We start from the raw sequence: 26,696 nt of genomic DNA on the forward strand, positions 1-26,696 counted from the left end.
AAAGGGTGGGGGGCAGGAGGAGGGGAGGTGAAGGAGCACAGGGACACCTAATCAGCACCGTGACTCTGTTATTGATCATATCATTTACACAGCTGTTAAATGCAGAGAATGCGACTGGAGAAATAATTTCTCCATATCACTTTGCGCCCCCTGTGCGTCGCCCCTATGCATTGCATATACTGCATACCTCCTTTTTGCGCCACTGTGTATGAAGGTAACCCTTAAGAGTGCACTACCCCACAAAGAAATTGAAAACCATTTTCTGTATCTACATATTATGCTGGATACAGAAACACGATGGAGTACGGTTTGTTATTAGTGCTTTCTACTTGACTTTTGCGAACCCCTTAGAGGAAGGATACAGCGCTCTGTGACACGTTGAATGATTTATACGTAAATGTAAATCCTCTGGTTTTATATGCGAAAATTAGTTTAATTTATAATTCCTACGGGCCTAACAACATAAAACTGAGTATTATACTAGATTAAATCAGGGGCTTAAATCAAAACTTGCAAATAAAACGACAACAACACAGTCAGAACTGGCCGAGTCATAGGCGACATATGCGGCTGCATAGGGCCCTCTGACCACCAGGGGGCCCTCAAGCTCACCTACATCTGTGATGAAACTGTCCTTTTTTAACATGCCAGTGTCCTAAAAGAAAGAAGAAACTATTCCACCTCTTCATATTTGTACAATTGTAACAATACTAATTTAATGAGTAGGCCACTTGCTGACTGTCAGCGTGAATTTAGGTAGTTTGGGCACGCATGCGCATCGGCAGTGCTCCAGGCGACCTGATGGTCCGTCAATTTTAGTTATTTGTGGGAGAAGCTACGAAACAGAAAGGTGTCAGAAAGGAGCTGTCCCTGTGAGGCAGAGAGGAGGGAAAGGAGAAGATTAGAGGAAGAAAAAAGACGAGGGTATGTTTCCATGAGTAATTACAAGTTTAGTTTGTAACAGCTCCAAACGTACTTAGCTATTGCTAGCCGGCTAATTATGGTATTTATCATGACACAGTGTCAAAAACAACCTTTCGGCCTGTGTCAGCGTCCTCAGTGTGTTACTAGTTAATATACATTTAGCTTGGATCTTATCATCATGGTCCTGGGTTTATGACCCAGCATTTATAATTTTAGGACTTTAATTTTTCAATTTATATTGCTAATGTTACTGTTTGATTCCTAGTTTATTGTGCTTTTGCAGTTTTGAATTTTTGTCTTATTCTGCTAATTCCTGGTTGGTTTCATTGTTTCTATCCTCAGGCTTCTTAGTTTTCTGAGATCTGTTCTTGGCTGTTGTTCACTTTCTATTTAATCCGGTTTCAGTTCTCAGCCTTCCTGTGTTCCCGGTCGTCTGCCAATAAGTGATTGCCAGAAAATGATTGCCCATATTTAAACTGTTGTAAATGACTTGCTGACCTATAATCTGTGAAAAATATGTCAAACATTTCTCTCATGAATGATATCAAGTCATTTTGAGTGAGAAACAACATTTCTGTCACAAGGTAGAAGCTGCAATCAGTTTTTGGCAGCGATTTTTATATATTCTTTATTTATCAGGGTAAAAACTGTGATTGGTCAGATTTTAAAGAGAAATCTGGCCAAGAGGGCAGCAGAAATCAGAACAAATATAACATTACACTCTATAAAGATATTTTAAGTGACCAAAGAGGACTGGATTTATTATAATGTACGTGCAATAATGCAGAGTTATAAACATACTTGAAAAACAGGTCATTTCTTCATTTTATATTTAAGCTCTTCATAAATCCTATTGACTACACTCTATTCACCAATATAAGCACAGACATTACACATAAAAGCACATAGAAACATCGAAAATCACTTTATGGCAGCCGATCACTTTGTTCTCCTGTTAAGTGGATTCAGTCCTGGTCTCTGTTCCTTGTTCTGTAGTTTAAGTCCTCCTCTTGTCTAGTTATGATCTTGTGCTCTAGTGTAGGTGTTGTACTCCCTCAGTGTGTCTGCTTCCCTGTGTCCTCAAGTCAGTATTTGTTTCCATGTCTACTTCCTGTTTTACTTTGTATCATATTTAGTTTTACTCCCCTTGTCTTGTTCCGCTGTGCTCCCAGGTGTGTCCTCTCTCCCTGATGACCTCGTGTGTGTATCATTTGTGTCCTCCTGTTCTTGGTCACATTGTCTCACTTAGGTGTGTTTCCTGGTTCAGAGTTTCCCTGAGTATTCCTAGTGGTTGACCTATTAGCACCGGGTGAGTTTTCTGGTTTTCTTGTATCTGATGTGCATCCAGAAACAAAGTTGTGTATTTCTGAGTTCATGCTTTGCCTCCTGAGTCCTGTGTTTGGGTTCTTATCCTGCCTGCCACACTGTAGAATCATGACTCTTATATGTCAGAGTTGTTCAATAGTTACAAAGTTCAGTGGACGGGACAAGCTAGCTGGGCATACCTTGGTTTTATTCATGCATGTTCAGACATAACTGTGCATTTGTGAGCTGTGGTGGTTTATCCTGGTTCAGTCACTGTTCCTGTGGTGACAGCATTTTGTTTTCTTCACGCTGTGGTCAGGTTGCATGGATAGACTAGTGGACCTCACTTTTATGTTCCCTTTGTGCTCTTGGGGTGCCACCATGCCATTTTGTGGTATAGCAGTGTAATAACATTTACAGCACTGGGCCCAATTGTTGACCACTTGTGTTTGATATTATTCTATTGATGCTCAGCAATTCTGTATGCTGCATAATTATTATTTATATATTACAAATGGTTTATTTACTAGTCTATAATTAGGTACATTTGCACAGTTATGCAAAAATCTCCATCTATTGGATGAAAACAGTCCAACATGTCCAGAAGCAGGTCAAACACCCTAAATCACATATTTCTTAAAAAAATCTATGCCCTCTAGATTGGATATGGAAAGCATGCAGCTATGCCATGGACATAGTATTACAATGTGTATCATATTAAAATACATTGTTTTTCAGTGGGCTGAGACTGAAACAGCAATGCATCCCAAAAAATTAATATTCAACTTCAGCCTTTCAGCATTAAGAGAAGCTCTATCAGTCTTGGACCACAAAAGGATTCAAAATGTGCTACTTCAGACTGGAGTGAAATTAAGTTTCAATGAGCTACAGTAGAAGCCATATTGAATGATTGTCCTATTACAAAAATCTCAGACAATCCTAATGATCTTGAATACTTGACACCAAATCCTATCATCTTGCTAAAAGGCAAGCCGGCTTTACCACCTGGACTTTTTGAAAAAGGTGACTTGTATATCAAATGACGCTGGAAGCAAGTTCAATTTTTCACAGATCTCTTCTGGCACCGATGGATTAAAGGATATATACTACTGTTACAGGAACAACTGTGGTCAAAGGAGAAGATATTTGCTGTAGGAGATTTTGTCATTGTGGCCGACTCCACTGCCCCTCGAGGATCTTAGTTGTAGACCTTCCTGACACACAAGTCTGTTAACATACTGTAGCGACCGGTCACAAAGATTTGTCTTCTGTCTTCTGGAAGCTGTGTGAATAAAGACTGATTAGAACTCATATTTCTATTTGGGTTACTGGATTATACATATTTTAGACTTGGAATTGGCTCCAATTTTTGTATAATATTGAATTATGTTAGTTTACAGTAACAATTAGGGGCTGGTGTGTTGTTGCCAGTATGTATGGATTTGTCTTAGGAAGGTAAGTGTATCTGAAGTATCTGCAGCCATAATAAAAGCTGGTCAAATTCTCTAAAGACTGAGGCTCAAAAGTAATTGGACAGTCATCAGTTTCATAGCCAGGCCAGGCCTGTTCTCTCTTTATTCCCTGACAGATTAACCAGAAGGAGTTGAATCCAAGCATTGAACTTGTATTTGGTAGCTGAACTCTCAATGAGGATTACAGATTCAACAATATATTTTGATTGACTCATATGCCTCACAGTGGTGTGATCCACACCCTCTCTCCTTTGCTTTGCAAGCTTGTCAGATATCAGTCTTTACTTTGAGATGGCCTGACATTTATCTAACCAAATCTCTGTGCTGCAGCAGGAAGAGTTCTTCTTTAATGGACACCTTTGTTTTATGCCACTCAACATACCGTTCACTCATCCATTCACACACCCTCACCACCTCATGGGTTTCTTTTCCTCTTTCATGTGATAATAAATTAGTGGTGACCTGGTTTGCAACAAATTTGACTGCTAAATAGAGTAAATCATAATTAGGGTTATATCCAGACTGCATTGTGGTAGCTTCATCATCTCCTGGTTGCTTTTGTGTGCTTCAGTCTTCCCAACTTTTCCTAATCGACATTTATAGTGGCAAGAGCTCTGTGCACAATTGAAATCAGCAGAATTCACTGAATTTCAGTTTTGAAGTGGGTTGGTTCTTGGCCAGAAAAATCCTGGAAACACCCCTGGTTGACTGCAAATATCTACTGAAGTGCCACTGAGCAGGACACTGAAACTAGAGTCTCATGATTTCTGATTAATTCATGTCTAATTAGCACTGAAGTTAGAAATGATATGTTTATCCTGCAAGGGTTAAAGCCATTGTTATACCTGCATACTGTGGTGGTGATTGCAGCCATGCTCGTAGTGTTTCTCCTCCACTAATTCTTAGCTGCAAAGGTGCACACGAGCTCCACTGTGACACTCTTGTGCAGGGATGCGTGGGTGGGGCTGATGCACCAGAAGCTGACCAACTTGTGCCCCGTAAAATGAAAAGTAATTTGAAAGTTTGAGCACTCGTTATCTCATTTTCTGTTTAAAATTTTCAGCTAATTTTTTTTGTATATGCGTGTCACTCCAGGAAACTCAGGTTCAGAGAGGCCCAGGAGGTATCCTAATCAGATGCCCAAGCCACCTCAGCTGGCTCCTCTTGATGTGGAGCCAGCTGAGGTGACTCCTCTTGACGTGGAGGAGCAGCAGCTCTACTCTGAGCCCCTCCTGAATGGCTGCACTAAGGGAGAGGCCAGCTACCCTTCGGAGGAAGCTCATTGCTGCCGCTTGCATTTGCGATCTTATTCTTTTGGTCACTACCCAAAGCTCGTGGCCATAGGTGAGGGTAGGGACATAGATCGACCGGTAAATCGACAGCTTTGCTTTAACACTCAGCTCCCTCTTCACCACGACAGACAGGTGCAACGTCCGCATCACTGCAGATGCAGCCCCGATCCGTCTGTCGATCTCCCAGGCGAACAAGACCACGAGATATTTGAACTCGTCCACCTGGGGAAGGAAGTCAGCCCTGAGCTGGAGAGGGCACTCCACCCTTTTCCGACCTCAGACTTAGAGGTGCTGATTCTCATACCAGCCGCTTCACACTCGGCTGCAAACTGTTCCACTTCAAATAAACAACTCCTCTGCAAATGATCAGTTAACTGCAGATAAGCCTGTGGTTTATAGACTTTTAATAAAGATGCATGAATCATATGGAAATTAAATCAAACTTCTTTGAACAGTCTGGTAGGAATGGGACCTATAAGGCACATTTGTGGATTAGTCATTAGCTCACTGCATACAGTAGATGCTACATATATATTTTTTTAATAGAATAGAATAGAAGGACTCTTGCCCTTTGGCCTTGGGGGCTCCGTCTGGGGTATCCCTCATTCCTCCTCTGGGGTGTGCACGCAGTTGCCATCAAGATGTGTGGCCTCAGGTCTTCTGAGCTCCTAGTGGGCTGTGGATGGCCTGGGTCATTTCCTATTCGCCTCTGGATCGCGGGGGGGGGGGGGGGCATGGTGGCAGTTTCTTACCCTCATTGGGTACATTCCATGACAGAGGTGCATACACACACATTACTGCCACAGCAAAATTGTGTGTATGTGTGTATATGTATATGCATATGTATAGATATGTGAATGTATGTATGTATATCTTCAAGTATTTTTTCTTTCCTTTCTTCTCTTTGTTTCTCTTTCCCCCCTCCTTTTTTTTTCTTCTCCTTTTTTTTTTAATCCCTCTTTTCTATCCCTTTCCTTATTGCCTGTCAGGCCTAGCATAAATAACTAAATAAAAAATAAAAATACATACATTAACAAGAATAGCCTATAGAAAACTTATAGAGCTGTTCTTGTAAAAGGAAATATGTTTGGTACATCAGTCCGTTCGGATCATCATTTCAATTGCGAAAAATGCCAGACCTGACAGGCTTAAAAAAAAAAAAAAAGAATAGAATAGAATAGAATAGAATAGTGTTTTATTGTCACTGAAAAAACAATGCTAAGAACAATGTTAAAAATGTGAAATGCAGTTTAGCATCCTCCCTAAAGTATGTCCTCACATGGAGATAATAGCTTTATTTTACAGCATAAAACAATAAGCTCATCATTGTTTAAGAAATTATGAACAGAATGAATTGTAAGGTGAAGAAAAGTCTAAATGTAATGTGTCCGTATGATGGCGTAGGATCTCAGGAGGCTAATATGACTGCTAGTTCTTCATATGTACATGTATGCATTTTAAGGACTTGCATAAAAAAAGAATAAACTATGCCATCAAAATATCTTTTTCAATGTTTATTTTTAAACAGGATACAACAATTAAATGAAAGTTAAACATAACGGCTGCTGGTCTAATGGTTGTGAAACAGAAGCTCCTCTGCTGAGTTTTGGAGATGAAGAGGACCTCAGGAAGAAGCTGCTATTGATGTGTCTACATAGGCAGGTCAGTTTGTGGTTGATGTAACTGTATTTTATTTTGCTGGTTTTCCCAATTGGGTGTGACGATTTTAGTTTTGATAGGACTTTGTAGTCAATTTCAGTCTTATTCAGTTCAATTTATATAGTGCCAATTCACAACAGCTGTCTTATATTGTAAGGCAAAAAACACTAAAATATTAGAGAGAAAACCCCAACAATCAAGTGATCCCCTATGAGCAAGCACTTGGCAACAGGAAGGAAAAACTCCCTTTTAACAGGAAGAAACCTCCGGCAGAACCAGGCTCAGGGAGGAGTGACGGGTTGGGGGGTGAGTGGAGAGAGAAAATAAAAAAATATGAAATCATAGGAAGACAGGAGAAAACACACCTGATGGGAGAGAAAATACAAATGTTAATGACATGCAGGAGTGATATGAACACACTGGGAGTGAAAGACAGTGCTCGGTGCATCAAGTCCCTGAATCCAAACTGGGAGCTGTTTCCACAGGAGAGGAGACTGAAAGCTGAAGGCTCTGCCTCCAATTCTACTGCAGGAACTTCAGGAAGCTAAAAAAAGACAATGCTACTATTAGAGATGCCAATACTACTAAAACTACTACTACTACTACTTCTACTGCTACTACTACTACTTCTAATTCTACATTTTATTTATAGGTACCTTTCAAGACAATATTCATTTAAATAAATGCTAAAATTGTCCAATAGGGGGCTAGACCTCTAGCTTTGTGGGTACGGTTGGTGCTCTTTGAGGAATTTTGAGTCAACTGGAGGAATATCTGGGAGCTTTTAGAAGAGAAAAGTAATGTAATGTTACATTAAAGGCAATTTCCTGTTAAAATCCTGGACGTTTCTAAGTGACCCCAAAGATTTGAGCAGTAGTGTGTATTGTATGCATGTATGTGATGAGGATTTAGTTTCAAAGATGAGAATTTTTGAACTCTGTCTTTCAGGAAAACTTGAGTTGAAGTGTTTGAAGGCTGATAGCAAACTGTCCCTAACAAGTCCACTTTATTGCATGCTCATTTTCTGTGATTAGTGGTGCATAGGTGTTTAAGATGTGCATGTTGTTGATGCTTATTAATCTGTCATGCTTATTAGTGGCTCATGCTTGCTTAAAGCCTATGTCTGTACTTGACCACAGAGGCAGAGCATCATTCAATCCTGCCAGCTGCCTCTCTTGGCAGCATTTTAAGGATGACAGACTCCACTTTCTCTGCAGGAAGACAGCTCATAACTTTTTAACAGTCTCTTCCTGTACTGATGCTCCTGTATCATCTGCTCTAATCAATAATCACAGTGCAATCTACACCACAGCTCAAAAGTTTGAAGTCAGAAAGGTTTTGTTTTCTGAATGAAATTTGTTTTTATGTTGAGTAACACTAAACCAACCATAAATGTAAAGAAATATATAATTGCTTCATTGTAACACCGACCAGTAAGTTCCTGTCCAAGGCGGATTCGAACCCAGACCTCCTTGCTGTGATGTTAAAGGTAATCACAGAATATCAGTCTCTTACAGCATGCGTAAAATAGTTTAAATTTAATGACTATTGATAAAATTGAAGACATATTTTTGCTGGAATATGTATTATATCTTTACTACCACAGTAGTGACTAAAGGTTTTTGGATAAAATTTTAGGGCAAGACCTCCAAATTAGTCAACCTTTTACTCAGAAAGGTTGCTGTACTGCAGTGATTCAGCATATTTTAATGACTTAAATAGGCTGTGTGCTTTCAGGATGCTCACACCTCTGGCATCATACAGAAATAAGACCTTTTTTTTCTTTTAATCTCAGACTTAATTTGGAAATAAAAAAAAAAAAAAATCAAAAGATATTTGATTGTCTAACTGAAGCAGCTGCTTCTCTCTTTTCACACCCCTTCATGTCTGGATAAACAGTGTGACTAAGATTACACAAACAGGGTCTCCCTCTAGTGGTCACACGAGTAAATTTCTCTGACTTGTGTATTTTGGGCTTTTCATCAGTTTGCTGCTTGGCAAATCAGGTGCTGTTTAGTTGACCATCTGGCAACTGCCAGGATCTGCCCTTGCAAACGAAATGTGGTTATTTCATCATTCATGAGTTGTGACTGCCTTACCTGTTTTTAATGTTTTAATACTGTCATGTGTGACCTCCTGTGTAAAAACACAATTAAAAAGACCAGACACTGACTAAAATGAATGATAGACAAAGTTAGTAGCAGACAGAAAGGGGATTTTATTTTTTTATGCTAATTTCTTTTACCACAGTGTTGCTTTGTAGTTCACATTTAGTGGTGTTTGAGATCCAACCATCAGAGCAATTAGCACCCAGTGCAGTACTCCCAAAATCTAGCAATAAAAATGCTCTTGTAAGGCTACAGAAAACTGGTCTGTGCTAATTTTGTATGTCAGAATTGTGCAAACTGAGGTGCGGAGCCCTGCTGCAGTTAAGGCATTTGAGAAAATGTAAAACAGTCGGCCTAATCTCTGTCCTGAACAAAAGGCCTACAGAGGCAGGTGTAGTTTTCAATTACATGGAGGAGCAATTTGCAGGAGATAAAGAGAAGATGAATAAAAATGTGGTTTGTTTTGCGCATTGGTGGAATACAATGACATTTTTAAGACAAATGCGGTGCCCCATTAGGAGGCACGCAGTTGTCATAGAAGATCTGGAAAGTGCTGTCAACATAAGTTACTCTCTTCAGGAAATCCTCCAGCTGCTGCACTGTCATCTCTATAACTTTATTATTTTCCCTGTCGTTGAGCCCATGAGCTGCAAACGCAGGGAACTTCGAGCGCTCAGAGTATGGGGCATTGTGGTCATAATCGGGGCAACAGTAGGCCGACCATAGGTAGGTTGGGATTCCCACACGATCGATGTTCTGGCGGCGGATTGTGAGCCCCGATGTGGTGACCCCAGTGACCACAAAGGCGGTGCCGCGGCAGTAGTTGTTGAGGCGCCTGCGGATGGTGTTCTCGTGGTCCTTCCAAGGACCAATGTTGAACTCTCGAGCCTGAGGAACCACATTCGTCAGTGTGTAGGTAGCTGCTTTGTCGGCCGGGTCGGCTTGGTGCTCATCCGGATTCAGCTGGCCACGTTCGTAGATCACAGTGTTGGAGTAGTCATCAAGCACAGCCTGAGCATCCTCAAAACTCCCATGGACATTTTCTGGAGGGAACTGCTGCATGTCTCTGGCGCCAGATGCTGTGGAGAGCTGTTAACATGGTCATGTTAAGACTGTAAAATAAATATATCCAGCATTACTGTTTATCACCAACAACACCTCCAAATTTATTTCTGAAAGTATGCAATTGACTGTTTGTTTACAAAACAGACCATTACAAACCTGAGACATCTCTTTTTAGTGGCATTGTCTTTTTTTCACACATTCAACCTGTACAAATTTATGGAGCAGAGTGAGTCTGCAAAAGCACAAAAATTCAGGTGGTATATTTTTATAATGGTAACAATAGCATTTTACTTCTTTATGACACAAAGTGTCAACAATTTTCACACTTCGTAAGAGGTAACCAGGGCCCAAAAGTCATCATCTGCCAAGAAATGATTGTTGGTATTTAAACTGTTGTAAATGACTCATTAATCATGAATGATATCATAACCCCTTCATAAATCCTGTTGACTACAGCCTATTTCTCAAAATAAGAAAAGATATTAGACATAAAAAAAACAAATAGAAACATCAGCATTCTCTTTTTGGCAGATGATCAGGGCACACGTTTGAAGGATCAGACAGCAAAGCCAGCAACCATGCCTACCTGTGGCTCATACATCCAAGGCACATCCACTTTCTTGGAGCCGTCTGAGCGCTTAAAGGTATACGCTGAATAAACAGGGATGTGGCTGAAGGTGTCGTAGAGGGTGAAAAATCGTGGTTTACCCGCATAGAACTGGCAGATCTTTTTAAGCGGCTGCTCCTTAAGCCCACGAAGCAGCGTCCCCATATACAAGAACTGCTTACACTCAGATGAAAGGCTTTCTTGCACTTCGGCGCCTGCCATCATGACCATAAGAAGACAGATGAAAGTTTGATCTGTTGTATAGACAGACATGATGAAACATGGATTTCTCCACAGTGCATTTAATCCCTGTGAAAGGCTCTCCTACTTTGTGCTCTCTGCCTGTCCTGTGGCTCATTTCATATCAGACATATTATGCAAATCCTTATCCTGTTTCAGTTTTTTAAGTAGGCACTGCCATGTATGAAAAGCTATCCATTAACAGGCACAGAAAAACTAGAAGACCAGTTTTCAGGTGAAAGAATTGTAGGCAGATTTTGAAATGAGTAACCCTTAAATAAAAAACTTAACTGTGACAAGACCGACAACAGGAAAGTGAAGTCCTTCTAGCAGCTCTCCTCTCTGTAGCAGGGGTGTTTCCAGGATTTTTCAGCTTTGGGTGCACAGGGGGAGAAATAAAGCCTAGAATTTGATGATGATGGTATGATTTTCAGGCTCATATGCAGGTCTGTGCTTTAATATGGATGGTATGAGAAAAGTAGCATTGCACATAAGTTTAAACATCTTTTTGTAAGCCACTGAAAAACTGTTTTTTTAATGTTTCCTTTTCTTTTTTGCTTGTATTTACTCTGCGTTTCTTTCCTTCCCAGCAGTAAAGTAAAGTAAAGAGTGTGTGTGTGTGTGTGTGTGTGTGTGTCGTAAGAGAGACTGTGGAATGTTTTTTTTTTTTTTTAGAAACATTTGTTCCCATAACTACAGGTTAGTGGCAGCATGACCTCTGTGGAAACAAGCACTTCCTGTTTACTATGTGAACGTCTTCATTATTTACACGGCAGTTCCACACTGAGCTAAAGTGCCCATTCTTCCATCCATCAATCCATCCATACAATATATAGATTCGAACAGGGCATTTACAACCACGTCTGAAGGTTTGATCATTTTATAAATTATGATTTTCTAAGTTATTAAGTCCTAATAATTTATTATTCTGTTTTGTAATCATAACAGCTGTCAGTGTGGGACGTTGTTTACCTTATTCATTATTAGAAAGAAATTTCAAAACAGAACAAATGCACTTTAAGGACCAGCAGAATAAAGAAAAAATAAGTTATAAATTAAAAAAATTATAAATTGATTTTTAATCAAAGTGTGTTACTACTTTAATAATCTTGCTTGTAATGCTGGGATGGAGAAAAGGCCTCAGAAACAACTGAGTATGATTTTAATGAACTTTTTTGCAGCCTCTATAAGATGAGAGACAACACAGCTGTGGGTTAGGATGCACTTTCACATGGAAATTCTTCCCTCTGTCCCAGTTTACACGGGGTAGGGATCAATGGTTTAAAAGCCTTTTCAATGTATTCATGAAGGCTCTCTCTATCCTATATTCTAGCCTGACTGTGAATGTGAGGGCTGTTATTTGTCCTCTGTGTGAGTAGTTACACTTGACTATTATATACACAGTGTGTTTGAATATCCGAGACCCCGACAACAAAGAGGGTGCTTGTGTTTGCACATATTTGTGTACTGTAGGTGCATTTGGATCTGTTTGTGTCTTTGCATAGAGAATACGAGCAGTATAGGAGATGGAGGACTCTGTTTGTGTATCTCGAGTTTGTGGGGGAAGGATGAGTGGCATTATTGTGTCTCTTGGGAGGTGTGTATGTTTGTGTTGGGGGGATGATGCTTGCAGGTCTTGTTACTCTCTGCTGGGGTGGTCTAGTTTGAGAATGGGAAAAAGGAGGGTTCTGGGTTTTAGTTTAGTTGTGTGTGTTTAGGGGACACATATATATTCAGGATGAAGAGAAACACTCACCTTCTTCGGTCAGCACATTACAGATGGTGAGACTGAGAAAAGCAGAAGAAATCCCAGAGAGCATGCTTAGCAGGAGAGGATGGGATGAGGCTAATTTCTGTATCACATTGATTGTGCGATGATTAGAAGCACCTGTGAGCTAATGAAGCGGCTGTAAGGTAAGTGCCTTCATCAGAATCCCTCTGTGGACTAGCTCTTATTTTGCAAAACACGCCTGCTGGAGAAGATTTTAATGCAGATTTACAGAGTTCACTTATAAAATTGAACATGAAGGTATAAAGATATAAAAGATTGACTTAAATCATATTGCATGACTTACTGTAAGATCACTGTGAAAAAGTCATTGCTCCATGAAATTCCTTAGTTTGTTAGTGAAGTACTGTGCTGTTAGTGTGTATTTTTGCAATCTTGATTCTGCAGTTTTTTAATTTTGTGCACACTCTTGATTCTGGTTTTCTTGTATGATTTTTAAATGATGTTAAAATGGCCTAAAATTGTTGGTTCCCTGCAAGTGTTTTAATAGCTCTATAGAAAAAAGTGAGGTTCTCATGATCTTTAATTTATTCAAGTAGTGATCAGCGGGAGAAGCATGAGCATGGGAAAAATGTATACAATTATATAATTATATGTCTGTAGCTAAACCTTGACTTGTCATGAGCAGTTGCCAATGTTTTAAAACCTCTTTGTGTGTTTCAGACCATTTCAGTCAACGGACTGGGGAAATTAATGTGAACTGGAGACTTATCCACTCCTGGAATTTGGACTGCTTAACCAAAAAAAAGTTCTTCCAGTGCAGGAGTTTAGTCTCTCTGCATCTAGGCATTGTGTTGTTTTGGTTAAAGTATTAAAAACTCCTGTGAATTTTAATGGAAAACTTGTTTAAATAAACACCAAGGAAAAACATATATAGAGTGATGCCAGAAACAGATTACCTCACCTCCCCTACTCCTACTACCCCACCTCTCTGTGACTACAGCGACTGGTCTCCCTCATTCTTCATCATCCCGTCTGTCTACCTGCTGGCATTCCTGGTTGGTTGTCTCGGCAACAGCCTGGTGCTTTGGGCATACCTGGACCGAGCAGATGGGAGGAAGAGTAGGGGCCAAAAGGCAGCAGAAGTTGGTCGGTTCTGCTGCAGGAAGATTTTTAGAACCACTCAGCAGCACATTAACGATGCTGGCAGAGTTCAAAGTTCAAACTGTGGATATTCCTCTAGACAAAGCTACAGAACATCCTCCCATTCTTCCACCTCCCATTCCTCTTATTCTCCCTCCATCCCCCGTCCCTCTCGCTCACTGACTGACTCTCTGATAGCCAGTTTAGCTTTAGCTGACCTTTGTTTCCTTGTGACACTTCCCCTTTGGGCCATCTACACAGCGATGGGCTACCACTGGCCTTTTGGGCAACCTCTCTGCCAAATCAGTAGCTTCCTCACAGCTCTGAACATGTATGCCAGCGTGTTCAGCCTGAGCATGCTCAGCGTGGAGCGCTACTGGGTTCTGACTGGACGCCGGCACTCCAGCCGCCACGCACCAAGGAGTTGCCCCAGCAAGTCTTTGTGGATACTTGGAGGGGTGTGGGTGCTGGCGGGAGTCCTGGCACTTCCTGGTTTGCTGCTGCGATCTGTCCAGGAGGTGGAGGTTGGCCCCAAATATGAGGATGAACCTGGTGAGTCTATCTTCCTTTCATGCCAGATGGATTACTCCATGCTGATCAGAGCAGAGCTGGAGGAGGAAGAAAAAGAAAGGACAGAGATGTGGTGGACTGCTGCTTTAAGTTTAAAATCAACTCTGATTGGCTTTCTGCTTCCTCTTATCATCTTACTGGTCTGTTACTGCTCACTGGCCCAACTTCTCAGCAGACATTTTGGACAGGGTCCTCATCCTGACCGCAGACGCCAGCGCAGACTCCTCAGGGTCATTGTCACTTTAGTGATGGCATTCTTCCTGTGCTGGCTTCCTCTGCATGTCAATAAAACGGTGTCCCTGCTGCTCGAGTTTGGATTCGTCCCATACTCCTGCTCTTTAGATCAGATATTACTGGCTGCTCATCCATATGTCACCTGTTTAGCTTACCTCAACTCCTGCCTGAACCCTCTCCTCTATGCTGCATGTGATCCATCATTTAGGAAGAGATGCAGAGGAGCCCTCCTCGTGTTGTGCAGGATGAACAGAAGAGGAGCAAAAAGAAAGGAGGGAAACAAGGATGAAAGAGGTGAACAGAAAAGGGAACAGAGCTCAGTTTTGCCCATGAGGACACAGGAAGAAACAGCAGAGAGGATAGAGGAGGAAGAGGAGGAGGAGGAGAGGTTTGGGGAGGTGGGTGTTGCCGTGACTGAAGAGTAAGATTGCACATGAACTCAAAATCAATATCCTCCAGCATTTTTTTTTGTGTGTGTGTGTTTTTGAGGACAAATGAAAATGGACTGAAATCCAATGTGACTTTGGATGACACTGTGTAAAAGTATGTCAGTATTTTTAAAATAAACATTGCCATCAAAAAAGGCCATATGATATATATATATCCTGGTTCCTGTTGTCTTGTATCCCACAGAAAAATTCCACCCATTCCATTAAGACTGTGCAAAAATGATCTCTGGTCAAACCAAATCTTCTCATGTAATATGAACTGTTTCTATTTTTTGCACAAATATCTATGAGTTGTTTTTTTCTTTGTAAATCCAACTGTCCTAAAATGAGTTACACTGTTACCAAGGTATAATGTTCACTTTTTGTTGAAGCTGTTTCAAATATTAGGGCTTATCTCTTAAGTGCTCTTGTTGCATTTGCTTTACTAAAGTGTTTCTAATATTTTGTCCCCTTCATTTGTATCAATAACAGTACAATGTGACATCATTTAACAGCACCTCCAAAGTGCAGCCTCCAAAATATTCATACCTCTCAGAAATAACTGATTTAATAAAAATGGATCATTACAGCTTTCCAGAAGTAATATTTCTTTGCAGCTCTACTGTAATAGACTCATTGAGCAGTAACTGTATGTAGTTACACATGTCAAAAAGTAACAAAAAGACATAAAAAAAAAAGACACAAGGAAAGCTGTTGCTTACTAACTGGTAAATAGAATATAGAAGAAAATTACTAGTAAGACTGAATTTAAAAATTCACTAATATAAAACAGCATCAAAGGTTTCATCAGTTTAGAATCACCCTTTAAACATACATACAGTATTATGTCTTTGGACTGGAGGACGCTGGAATATCTGGAGAGAACCCACACAACTCACACAGGGAGAACATGCAAACTCTATATAGAAGGGTTGAGCAGGAAGTTTGAACCTTCTTGCAACTTTAAACCATCAGCACAAAGATCTAAAGTGTAGGTGCAGTCAGGTTAATCGTTGGTGTGTGTGTACAGTAACTAATAGTACTGAAAGTATGATTACTGGAAAAAAAAAAGGTTCATCCATCAAATTTCTTCCATTTATCCGGAGCTGGGTTGTGGGGGCAGCAGAGAAGCCCAGAACTCTGTCTCCCCAGCCACCTGCTCCAGCTCATCTGGGGGAACACCGAGGTGTTCCAAGGCTGGCCGAGAAATATAATCTCTCCACCATGTCCTGGATCTGCCTCGGGGCCTCCTCCCGGTAGGACATGACCAGAACACTTCCACCAAGAGTGTCCAGGAAGCATCCTAGTCAGATGCCCAAACCACCTCAACTGGCTCATTCTGAAGTGGAGGAGCAGTGGCTCTAGTCTGAGTCCCTCTTGGATGACTGCACTCCTCACCCTATCTCTACAGAAGAGGCCAGCCACCCTTCAGAGGAAGCTAATTTTATGTTATTTATTGTAAATGACTTGTGGTATCCCACCTGCAGTACTATACCAGGTGGACCGTGGCACCACACTAGAAATCACTGGGATTGTTGAACGAATGATAATTAGCGGACCCCGTCCAGCAGATGGCGCTGGTGCGCTACTGAACTGTTTGAACAGCAATATAAAACACAGAAAATTAAGTCGGTCAGTAACTCTGAACAGTTTGATACAAACTGTGGATTTTCAGAGTTTTGCTCACTAGTATTTGTTTATATGTTGCACATTTCGATAAAAGTCTGCCAAGCTGTTAATAAATTACTCACTGGTTAATTTTTAATTTACTTTGCGCCCTTTTGGAACCAGTCTGCAGAAACGTCGCGGGCGGCACATCTTTTTTAACTCTAGGAATGACGATGACGGGAACAGCGCTGATTTATGATGAAGAGATGACCAAGTACAAACTGCTCTGGGTTGAGTAAGTAGCAAATGCACGTTTGGGTGCACACAGCTGACGTGGCTAATAATGAGAAGTTTTAATGAATAGAATTTAGGATACCGTGACTGCACATTGGGAGGGGGCATACGGCTAGTAGTGCTGTAAACGTACAATCTCAGCTAGGTGTAGGTCGTCTAACGTATATCAGTGAGTAAACATATATACTATAATTTTACCGCACGGGTTACTCAATTACTTCCTCAGATTAGTGATTAGTCTAATCAGTATTTAACACACTGACTGAAATTCATAATCTGTCAGTGTTGAGGGAACCGAAGTCGTTCCTTGTTGCTGATACGGTCAGTTAGAGAGGAGCACCGGTCGGTGTTAGCAGGTTAGCTATGAGCATAGTAGGTGTCCTTCAACGCCCATTTCTTTGTTGCTCTGCACTTGATTCAGTCACGTTTATGGGCACTTTGAGGTCTCAGCTTTCAGTGTTAGACCCATCTGGCCAGCTGTGGCTGCCGCATCGCCTGTCAATGCGATCGTGTATTTATATTTTTTTTTCACAAAAGTTTTTGATGGAGGTTAAATTTGTACTTTAAATTTGGCCGTTAAAAAAAAAAAAAAAAAAAAAAAAGCAGTGCAATTGTGATATTTCTGTTTGTGCCATGTGATTGACTCCAAAGATGAGGGAAATTAAACTACACTTGCGTTTTCTATTCTGAAGATTCAGACCCGTGGTTTTATTTTGGAAAGAAAGATTTGTGAACATCATAAACTTTTTGTCCGTCTCTAGTTCCAGCCTGGCAGCTCCATATTCAACATCCTTTGTCCAGTATATCCACTATCCCTCCTCAGCACACGTCCAAATCATCTCAGCCTCGTCTCTCTAACCAATCAACCTGAGCTGTCCCTGTGATGTCCTCATTTGTAATCTTTTCCATCCTAGTCACTCCCAGTGAAAATCTTTAACACCTTCAGCTCTGTCACCTCCAGCTTGGCCTCCTGTCTCTTTGTTAATGTCACCCTCTCCAAAACCATGCATCACAGCAGGTCTCACTACCATCTTGCAAACCTCCCCTTTCACTCTTGCTGCTTTCCTTCATTCACAAATCGCCCCTGACACTTGTCTCCACCCACTCCACCCTGCCTCCACTCTCTTCTTCACCTCTCGTGCACTTTCTGAGGCTTTTTATATTTACTTTACAAATTTGTATTTTGCAAATTGTTGTTTTCCATACCTAACTTTGACTTGCTGTCTCTCACTATGTCTCTCACCATGTCTTTTGCTTTTTTAATGTTGGTTGTTTAGGGGAAAAAAATTAACCAGACACTTAAAAATGCAGAATAGAAATATGGATCAAAGTATTTGCTAATTATAATATAATTAATATTCATGAAGTGTTTTTTTTTTTTTTTTTTTTTTGCAGTCCAGCTTGTAAGATTGAGGTGCCCGAGCGTCTGACTGTGAGTCATGAAGCTTTGGTCAAGAATGGCCTGGCTGATCGCTGCGTCTCCATACCTGTCCGTGAGGCCACGGACGCAGATATTCTGCTGGTTCACAGGTCACACATAATGTGAATTTGTTTAACTCTGGTCATGAAGATGGGATATTTAAGATATTCATGCCAGTTCACTCTTTTATGCTCTCAACAGCGAGGAATACCTGGAGGCAGTGAAGAAGACTCCTTACATGACTCTGGAGGACTTGAAGGAGTTTACGCTCCAGTATGGTGACGTCTACTTCCACCCAGTAAGTTTTGCACTTTGCAGTTGTGCAAAGAAAAAAGAAAAATCTGTATCTCACATCTCTTCAGGTCTGCCTCTCAGGCTGTGGTAGTCACCTTCCTTTCTGTATCTTATTTACTGTCTTAGAACATCTATCACTGTGCCAAGCTGGCTGCAGGGGCTGCGCTGCAACTGGTAGACGGTGTTATGACTGGGAAGGTGAGGAATGGCATGGCTTTAGTCAGGTGAGGCCGTTAACCACTGAGATACAGCAGACCTGATGTGCTGATTATGCATCAAACATCTGTTTTGTGAGGAGTGTTAGCGCTGGGTTGTTTTGTTCATTATTACGAGTTAATAAGAATGTAAATATCTGGTCAAAATTCTTACATTTGAATTCATATTTTATTAGTTTGTCAGCAACTAACCCTTAAGTAGTGTTAAAATTGGCAAAAAAATTAATGAAAGAGCAGAGGTTGTAAGACATAATTTTGTTCTGTATGAACTAAATCATAAAACCACCCCTGAATTAAAATCATGACACATGAACTGCTTATTTATTATTATTTTTTTATTGTTTATAGACCACCAGGACACCACAGTATGCGCAGTGCTGCTAATGGTTTCTGTGTGTTCAACAATGTGGCCATAGCAGCTCGATATGCTAAACAAAAATATGGAGTTCAGAGGTAATGTGACTTACAGTTTTTATGCTTATTCTGGCACTCATTAGAGACGTTAAAAACAGCCACATATATTCACATCAGATTCTGTTTTCAGGGTGTTGATAGTTGACTGGGACATACATCATGGTCAAGGGGTGCAGTATTGCTTTGAGGATGATCCCAGGTGAGTCTTGGATGAAGGAAAAGTAGATGCTGTCTTGCTTGCATTTAAAATTCTGTGTACAATGTTTGGTTTTCCTTTGCACAGTGTGCTCTACTTCTCTTGGCACCGCTATGAGCATCAGAAATTCTGGCCTCAGCTTAGAGAATCAGACTACGACAGTGTTGGCAAAGAGAAAGGGATAGGATTCAATATAAATGTACCGTGGAACAAGGTAAGAAATACTGCATGCTTACGGTCTCATTCTGCTTTTTTCTTTGTTGTTTGCTTTATCTTAAGCCTTGTTCACATTTGTTTTTTAATACAGCTTTGTATATGCTTTGTGCTTACTGAAAATTGTCCTCAACATAATGAAGTGTTGTTGCAGTGCTTCCTTTTTTAACCCCTCAGCCTAAAAAGGCCGTTGGGTTGTTGTTGTCGCCCCACCGGGCGGACGGCCAACTTTAAACTTTGTGAACACGATAACTCGATAACGATCTCACCTAGTAAGTTCAAATTCACACCATAGATCCATCCACTAAAAATCTCAGATGAATTCAAATCTCGGTGACCCTCAAGGTCAGGTTTGCTGAAAATCTTGTGAATGCAATAACTTCAGAATGATGTCAGCTAGGATGTTCAAATTGATACCATAGATGCAGCTACCAAAAAATGTTGGACGTGTTAGTTCTTATGCATGTTTTATTTGTTTTAATGTTTTTTTTCTTAGAAAGATGTTATTTCTGAAACTGTTCTAAAAATACTTAAAATTATGTTTCACCATGTGTAGCCCTCAACTCTACTTATGTAATAAATCAAAGAATATATAATAGAAAATCTACTGAATTCTGAATGCTGACTAAACCTAAAATTTGCTTTTATGATTATGGGTACAAGCTGTATGTGTGCTTTAATCCATTTATTGAAAAGACCTTGTTCTGGTATTTCAGGTGGGCATGGAAAATGGAGACTACCTCTCAGTCTTCTGTCACATCCTTCTGCCAGTTGCATATGAGGTGAGCCATTCTGCAAAATTCACTTTTTGCTACCTAAAGGTATGCTGTCTATAAGACATAATTTGTTTAAGCATGCAACTCTTTTTGACAGTTTCGCCCAGACTTAGTCTTGGTATGTGCAGGATTTGACTCGGCCATCGGTGACCCAGAGGTACAGTATGAGACATTAATAATTGCATGCATGTACTATATAAACGTCTAGTTTACTACATGTAACTGGAACATTATATTTATTTTTTAGGGTGAAATGTGCGCCACTCCAGATGTCTTTGCTCACCTGACTCACCTGCTAATGAACCTAGCAGGAGGCAAACTGTGTGCTGTGCTGGAGGTCAGGCCACCGAACCTGTACAGTTAACACATGGAACCAACTTAAAAACACTCACTTTTTCAAATGAAACACTATCAGCTGCTGTTTTCTCTGCTTTGCATCATCGTTTTATTAAAAAAAAAAAAAAATAACCACAGCGATGATGAAGTGTCTAATCAGTTAATACTTATGGCACATGTGCCATGTTTACTGTACCTTTTAAAGTTGTACATGTTGCTCTGGGCAGTCTGGGAACTCTGGTTTAAAGATTATATTGCGAATGTTTTCCAGGGGGGATACAACTTGACTTCCCTCGCCCAGTCTGTGTGTCAGACAGTCCAGACTTTGCTTGGAGATCCTGTGCCTAGACCTACAAACCTCAACAGTCCCTGTATAAGGTGTGTGCCACCATCAGTGAAATGTGTGACTTTAACTTTGTGTTTTATAGCTGCAGCAGCTTTAATTCTTCTCTTTCAGTGCACTTGAATCCCTTCAGTGTGTCCGATCAGCTCATAAGGCATACTGGTCCTGCCTAAAACATGCAGGTAAACATAACAGAGTATATGATTAGCATTTCACTGACATAGTATTGTTGAGCTCAAGATGCAGTAAAACCAGACATATTTTTATAGTGCCACCTTACCTACAGTGGAACCGGAGTGCAGTAAGCTTGCTCAGAAAGACTTAGATGTTTTATATTGGCTAACTCAGCCTTTAGAAGAGATGAGGATCAGGCTCCTGGGGTCTCGTAACCTCACTTCTTTCTAACTTGTTTCCATCCTCAGTCAAAACTGACTTGCTAGCTGTACTTCATGGTTACTTCTGTTAAACTACTGAACTTCTTAATACTATAAAATATACAGTCTCACAAAGTTACTCTCTTTTTTTTTTAGCTGATCTGCCCACCTCCATCAGCACCAAATGCATTAAATTAGCAACAGAAGAAGAAAAAACAGGGAAGGGAGAAGAAGAAAAAGGTGCAGAGGAAAAGGTGTGGCCCGAGCCTCCAAAACGTGTCACTCCTCCTGTACGTTGCGCTTTAGTGCTCCCCGATGACGTGGCATGCCCGGACGGATGCGAACGCTTCAGCTCCTCAGAGGATCTCGACCCACTCTCAGCCAGCAAGCTACGGTATAAAGGAGTGGTTTGATATGGCTCCTTTTAGTTCATGGTATTCATTGTAACTGGGTTTTTAAAATAATCTTTTTTTCTAAAACAAGAGAGAGCTTCTTCAAAGATGGAAATGACTCTGCTGCTCTCACAACCCTCTCCAATCTTATTGCCCTGACAGAGAAAATGGAGAAGAACGAGGTAACGCCATGATGTTGTTTGCTTCTTATGTGGGAGTGCCGTGATGTTCTTGTATCTTGTAAATACAGTTTATCCTTCACTGACCTGCCTACGTGATATCATTTTTAATCAAAACCTCTCAGATCTGCAGTGGCCTTGCGCTGGTCTGTGATGTCACCATGGCGATGACAAGTGTTGTCCAACATGTTACAGCTTTTCCCAGCAAGCGGTACAACTATCAGTGTGTGTGTGTGTGTGTGTGTGTATATATTTGCTGGAGTGTGTATGTGTATTAAAGCATAGTTTACTAGTTAGAGTGTGGTGTGATTTGTTACAACTTGTCTTTATGTATGCAGGATTTTGGTTGTGTGCGTTGGTGAAGGAAACGTCCCGAGTCACATTGCAAAAGACAGGTGATCATCATTTATGCTCTGTGTTTTAGTCTTTGTAAAAACCACCAAACGAGCAACATGGATCCGATAAAAGTCACTATTTGTTCATAACAGCAAGGGCAACATACTAATGAATATCTTTGTTTTTAGGGAAACGCTCGTGGTGCAGATCGGCAGCGTAGAGGCAGAGGAACAGAGCTGCAAATATTACATTCCTGTGTGTCTGAAGAAGGTGATGTGATTTATTATAGAGGAGATCATGATAATAATAATGCATGTGAAGTACTGTTGTTTCCTTTGTAATCACATTAAATGATTGCCAAACGCGCACTCACGCACCTCGGTAGTAAGGATTAGGTCTTCCTTTTCTTTTGAAACTGCATCATTATTGATACAAACATATTACAGTTTCTGGGCAGCACCTTATTGATCCAGTGACTGAGATGTATTGATTACATGTTATTACACCTACCCTACTGGCTGAATGTCATTGCAGGAAAGGGACTCATGAGAACAGTATGGCTGCCATGCCATGTTCAAAGTCACTTAAATCACCTTGGTTAACCAGTTGGTTGAACACCACAAAATCCCCGTTACCATATCTACAGGTCTAAATGCACTGAGCTTCTGTCGAAGCAGTTAAAAAAGTCTTAGTAATAGTTGGCTGGGCAGTGTACATCTAAGTAGGTGTATCACTGTTTACTGCCAAAGTTCTGATTTTACAGAAACATTTGTGCAGACCGTAATGTCCATGCTTCCTAATATGTTTGTGTACTTGCTTGTTATACATGCTGGAAACATGGTAGTTTAAAAAAAAAAATTTTTTTTAATTCAAATGTGTTTGTCTGATCTCCCACAGGGCTGCAGTGACTCATCAGGGTTCATGCAGGCCGTGTTTGGCTTCCTCCTGCCTCTTGGATATGAATATGATCCCAGTCTTGTTGTGTTGGTTCGGATGCCAGATAGTGGAGTGTGTGACAGTATGTGGCAACACCTAATTGGCCTACTGCAGAGCTTTGCACTTGGACATACACTGGTACTAATGCAGGTAAGAGTGCTGGGGCAGCTTTCACAAGGGTACACTAGATGTCATCAGTAATGTGAAGCTGCCAGGCAGGAGGAAAGGAGGAAAACTGTTATTCATGGATGTAGTGAAGGAGGACATGCAGAGAGTTGGTGTGAACAGAGCAGGATGCAGGGACAGGGTGAGATGGAGGCAGACGATCTGCTGTGGCGACCCCTAAAGGGAGCAGCTGAAAGAAGAAGACACTAGATGTCTTCTATTTTGCCATATTGTAAAACCTTTTTCTTTAAATGTATTTTGAGATGAGTTGGTAGCATGTTTGTGTTCTTTAGTATTGATTCATTTTTAATTTCAGGAGGAGGACAAGCCATGTGTTGGACTCACAGCCTCCTCCCTCCTTGGTCACCCAGTCTCTTCCCTGGAGCAACTTCAGTCCCCGCTAACAGAGGATGTGGAGGCCATAGAGAGGCTGAGACACAGGCTGCAGGCAGACTGGAAACTCCTTCAGACGACAGGTGAGTGCAGCAGCATCACATTTCAACCTTAAACATAAATAAATGTCTACATTATTACCTGCACTAGGTTAACTGAACTTTGTCTTCTCAAAACAGCACCAGAAACTGGAAGAAGTGATAAACACTGAAGATGGAGGATGTCAAATTGACTTTTTGATACTTTTTTTTTTTTTTGGGGTAACTTTTGACTGTTTTTAATGTCCTACTGCTTATAAATTATACATGTTCACGGGAATGAAAGCAAAACCATTATCAATGCAAGCTTGTATCACCTCAAACAAATTTCCATCTGTAACATAAAACTCTGTTTAAGTTATTTGAGAAGCTGAGCTGCTGTATCACTTGAACATCCTCTCAACCTTGTTGACAAAGCAAATAAGGTGACATTTACTGATCTCCAGCTGATATTTGTCCCTGTTGTTACAACAGTTTAATGGTGGTTACATTTTTAATTTTTAAAGTTTTCATTTTAACAGGAAGTTCCGTTGATAGTATTTCGCAGGAGACCTGGCCAAAGTAGCAGCCATACAAAGTCACATATTTGACAACAGTGTGATGAAGAGCCACCACCTAATGAATTTCACAGCTGCTTAAATGATTATTTAAAGAATCACTGAGCAGTTTTTTTTTTGTGTGTCTTCGTACGTTGACAAGCTGATTGACTATTTGACTGATTTCAGCTGTAAATTGAAATCTTGTACGTTTATGAAAATTTCGATGTATAGCATTTGATATTCTCTATAATAAATGTTAAATTTTTAAAATAAATGGCTGCCAAATAGTTAGTTTTCAAGGTGTCACTAATGCTTTTATATATGGTTCGAACATCCCTGCAGAGGTTTCTTTGACCACCAGGGAAGCTTTAAGCAGGTTTGGATGTTCATTCTCAGCTTTTTAGTCACAATTCAGCCTTCATTCTCTTACACTTATTTTATTCTTGAATATTTGTTTGTATTGAGAAGTTGCTTTTAATATTTATTTTGTGGCAAGTCTTGCTACTTACTTTTATGTAGACATGTTGGTCATTTATACATTATGTTGGCATTTCTCTTTGCTCGTTTCTCATTCCAAACTTGCTCAAAGAGATTTGTTGGGATTCTCTCTCTAATACTGAGAGAAACTTCTGACCTTAACTCTTTAAAAAGTGCGGTGAAATGACTTACATTGTGATTTGGTGCTATATAAATAAAACTGGAAATAGGATGACCAGATCCCAACAAACTGGAGGGTCCTGGGTTTGAATCCGCTGGCTGCAGACAGATTGTCATGATACTGGGTCATTTGGCTCAGTGGTTCAGAGTTTTTGGACTTTCTAATGTTTATTTAACAATTCTCTTTGATTCTGGGTTTATTTATTATTTTTTACCATATATTGGTTCATGTGTTTGTTTGTTTTTTGTTTGTTTTTTTTACTCTTAGTGTATTTGGTTTTGTTTCTAGTTCCAGTTGCTTTAGTTCTTTCCTCAGTGTCCCATCCGCTTGTGTCAAGCCTTCTGTAATAAGTTCATTCATGTGTCTGTTTTCCCCATTTAGTTTTGCACTTCCTGCTTTGTTTTGTGAGTTAGTTGTTCTTTGTGTTTTGCCTTAAGTTTTGCTTCCTTGTCTCATTCGCTGTGATTCAGTTCTGCTGAATCTCATTTTCACCAGCTGTCTCCATTTCCCTTAATCACCCTTATGTGTGTATATATAGTTGTTGGCCTTTGTCAGAGCATCTGTTCCTGTTCCTCTTGCCCTAGAGGTCTCAGCCTTAGTGTGTTTTTCTAGTAATCCTGGTGAGTTTCTTAGTAGTTTATTTTCACTTTGAGCTTTATGCTTTGTTTTTTTTTTTTTTTTTTTTTTGGATTACTGGCTAATAGACCAGTGACAGGTCTCATCCTCCTCATGACCCTGAATTAGATAAGAAAATGGATGGATGGGTAACTTGATAAAGCAAAATAACTATACAGGTTACAGGTTTGGCATCAGTCAATAAAGGCAGATGTCATACATTGGAATTTAATGTAATTTAATTTAGTTAATTTTTTTTTTTTTTTAACAACTTCTTACATGCATAGATCTAGATTCTAGCTCTATGTGGGGCAGGAACAAGGGATAAAAATGCTTGGGAAATCTGGTTGCCTTAAAGAACACAAAGTGGAGATTTAAAGCAGGGGCATCTAACACAATTTAGTCCATGGGTCACATATATCCCAGTTTGATCTCAAGTGGGCCAGACCAATTGTCATGCGTCGGGGGTTTTGGTGTGTGTTGCTGTGTATGTGTTTGTTTTTTCCTCTCTCTCCTCCGTGATGTGGGCGTGTTTGGAGACTGGCTTACGGGCGTCGGGGCGGCTACCACCTGAGACTCCTTCTTCTTGGGCGCGGCACTGCTCCACACCTGTGCCGCGTTGGGTAATCACGCAGACTTCTTAAGCTGCCGGCAGACCTTCAGTCTTCGCTGGATCATTGACTAAGTCACAGTCAGTGTTGGCCGCTTGTATATTGATTCTCTACTCGTTGTTCCTTGACTTACCTGCTTTTCGCTCCTTGCCCTAGATCCGGTGTGGAAGTTCCTGCATGTTTTGCCCCCACCGCCAGCTCGTTTCCAGACGCCGCCTGCCACGCTGCCTCGCTTCAACCCTGCCGGAGTCTTGCCTGCCTTCCCTCACATCACCCCAGCCATCGCTCACGCTCTCTGGATTTCCCTCGGCAAACCTCACGCCACCAGTCACCACCCAGCCCCTTTCAGGAAACTCTCACTCACTACGCACTATCAATAAATCATTGTCACCTTTTTAAGCGTTGTCTGTGTCCCCTCCTTCTCCACGTCCTGACACCAATAAAAACATACATTTAAAAGAAAAAGCAAAGAACATTTCTGTACTTTTAACTCTTTTATTCATAGTGGTCACACCAGTGGGCAGCTATTCAAAAGTTGTACTCTTGTATATGCATGCTTGTGCATCATCCCATAA

The 26,696-nt window shown here is 40.6% G+C and overlaps 3 protein-coding genes across 8 annotated transcripts; 2 read left to right on the plus strand and 1 right to left on the minus strand.

Moving 5' to 3' along the window:
- The first annotated feature begins 651 nt into the window (after positions 1-651).
- On the plus strand, positions 652-15,020 carry aplnr2 (apelin receptor 2). 5 transcript variants are annotated; one of them, XM_030731803.1, is made up of 5 exons: positions 652-924; positions 2,097-2,233; positions 6,522-6,655; positions 12,442-12,586; positions 13,125-15,020. In XM_030731803.1, the coding sequence occupies exon 5, from the start codon at positions 13,343-13,345 to the stop codon at positions 14,771-14,773; it is 1,431 nt and encodes a 476-aa protein (XP_030587663.1). In that variant the 5' UTR covers positions 652-924; positions 2,097-2,233; positions 6,522-6,655; positions 12,442-12,586; positions 13,125-13,342; the 3' UTR covers positions 14,774-15,020. The 5 variants fall into 5 exon arrangements, with proteins under 5 accessions (XP_030587663.1, XP_030587664.1, XP_030587666.1 ...); XM_030731804.1 differs by having other exon boundaries at positions 12,452-12,586; XM_030731806.1 differs by having other exon boundaries at positions 2,174-2,233.
- LOC115781888 (endonuclease domain-containing 1 protein-like) lies at positions 9,030-10,933 on the minus strand. Its single transcript, XM_030731808.1, has 2 exons — positions 10,412-10,933; positions 9,030-9,849 (listed from the first exon to the last, which is right to left on the minus strand). Exons 1-2 carry the CDS (start codon positions 10,703-10,705, stop codon positions 9,253-9,255), a joined length of 891 nt encoding a protein of 296 aa, XP_030587668.1. The 5' UTR covers positions 10,706-10,933; the 3' UTR covers positions 9,030-9,252.
- A 1,369-nt stretch (positions 15,021-16,389) lies between the features above and the next one.
- Positions 16,390-25,285, plus strand: hdac10 (histone deacetylase 10). Of its 2 annotated transcripts, XM_030731802.1 has the most exons (21): positions 16,390-16,408; positions 16,568-16,679; positions 18,074-18,208; positions 18,300-18,396; positions 18,519-18,616; positions 18,956-19,060; positions 19,152-19,220; positions 19,305-19,431; positions 20,147-20,212; positions 20,304-20,363; positions 20,454-20,543; positions 20,814-20,920; positions 21,000-21,067; positions 21,416-21,653; positions 21,743-21,833; positions 21,956-22,041; positions 22,169-22,225; positions 22,355-22,436; positions 23,064-23,252; positions 23,584-23,743; positions 23,840-25,285. In XM_030731802.1, exons 2-21 carry the CDS (start codon positions 16,612-16,614, stop codon positions 23,869-23,871), a joined length of 2,025 nt encoding a protein of 674 aa, XP_030587662.1. In that variant the 5' UTR covers positions 16,390-16,408; positions 16,568-16,611; the 3' UTR covers positions 23,872-25,285. The 2 variants fall into 2 exon arrangements, with proteins under 2 accessions (XP_030587662.1, XP_030587661.1); XM_030731801.1 differs by having other exon boundaries at positions 16,401-16,679.
- The last annotated feature ends 1,411 nt before the right edge of the window (positions 25,286-26,696 follow it).

This window comes from Archocentrus centrarchus, chromosome 6 (assembly GCF_007364275.1).
Source record: "Archocentrus centrarchus isolate MPI-CPG fArcCen1 chromosome 6, fArcCen1, whole genome shotgun sequence".
In the NCBI taxonomy this organism is placed as follows: domain Eukaryota; kingdom Metazoa; phylum Chordata; class Actinopteri; order Cichliformes; family Cichlidae; genus Archocentrus; species Archocentrus centrarchus.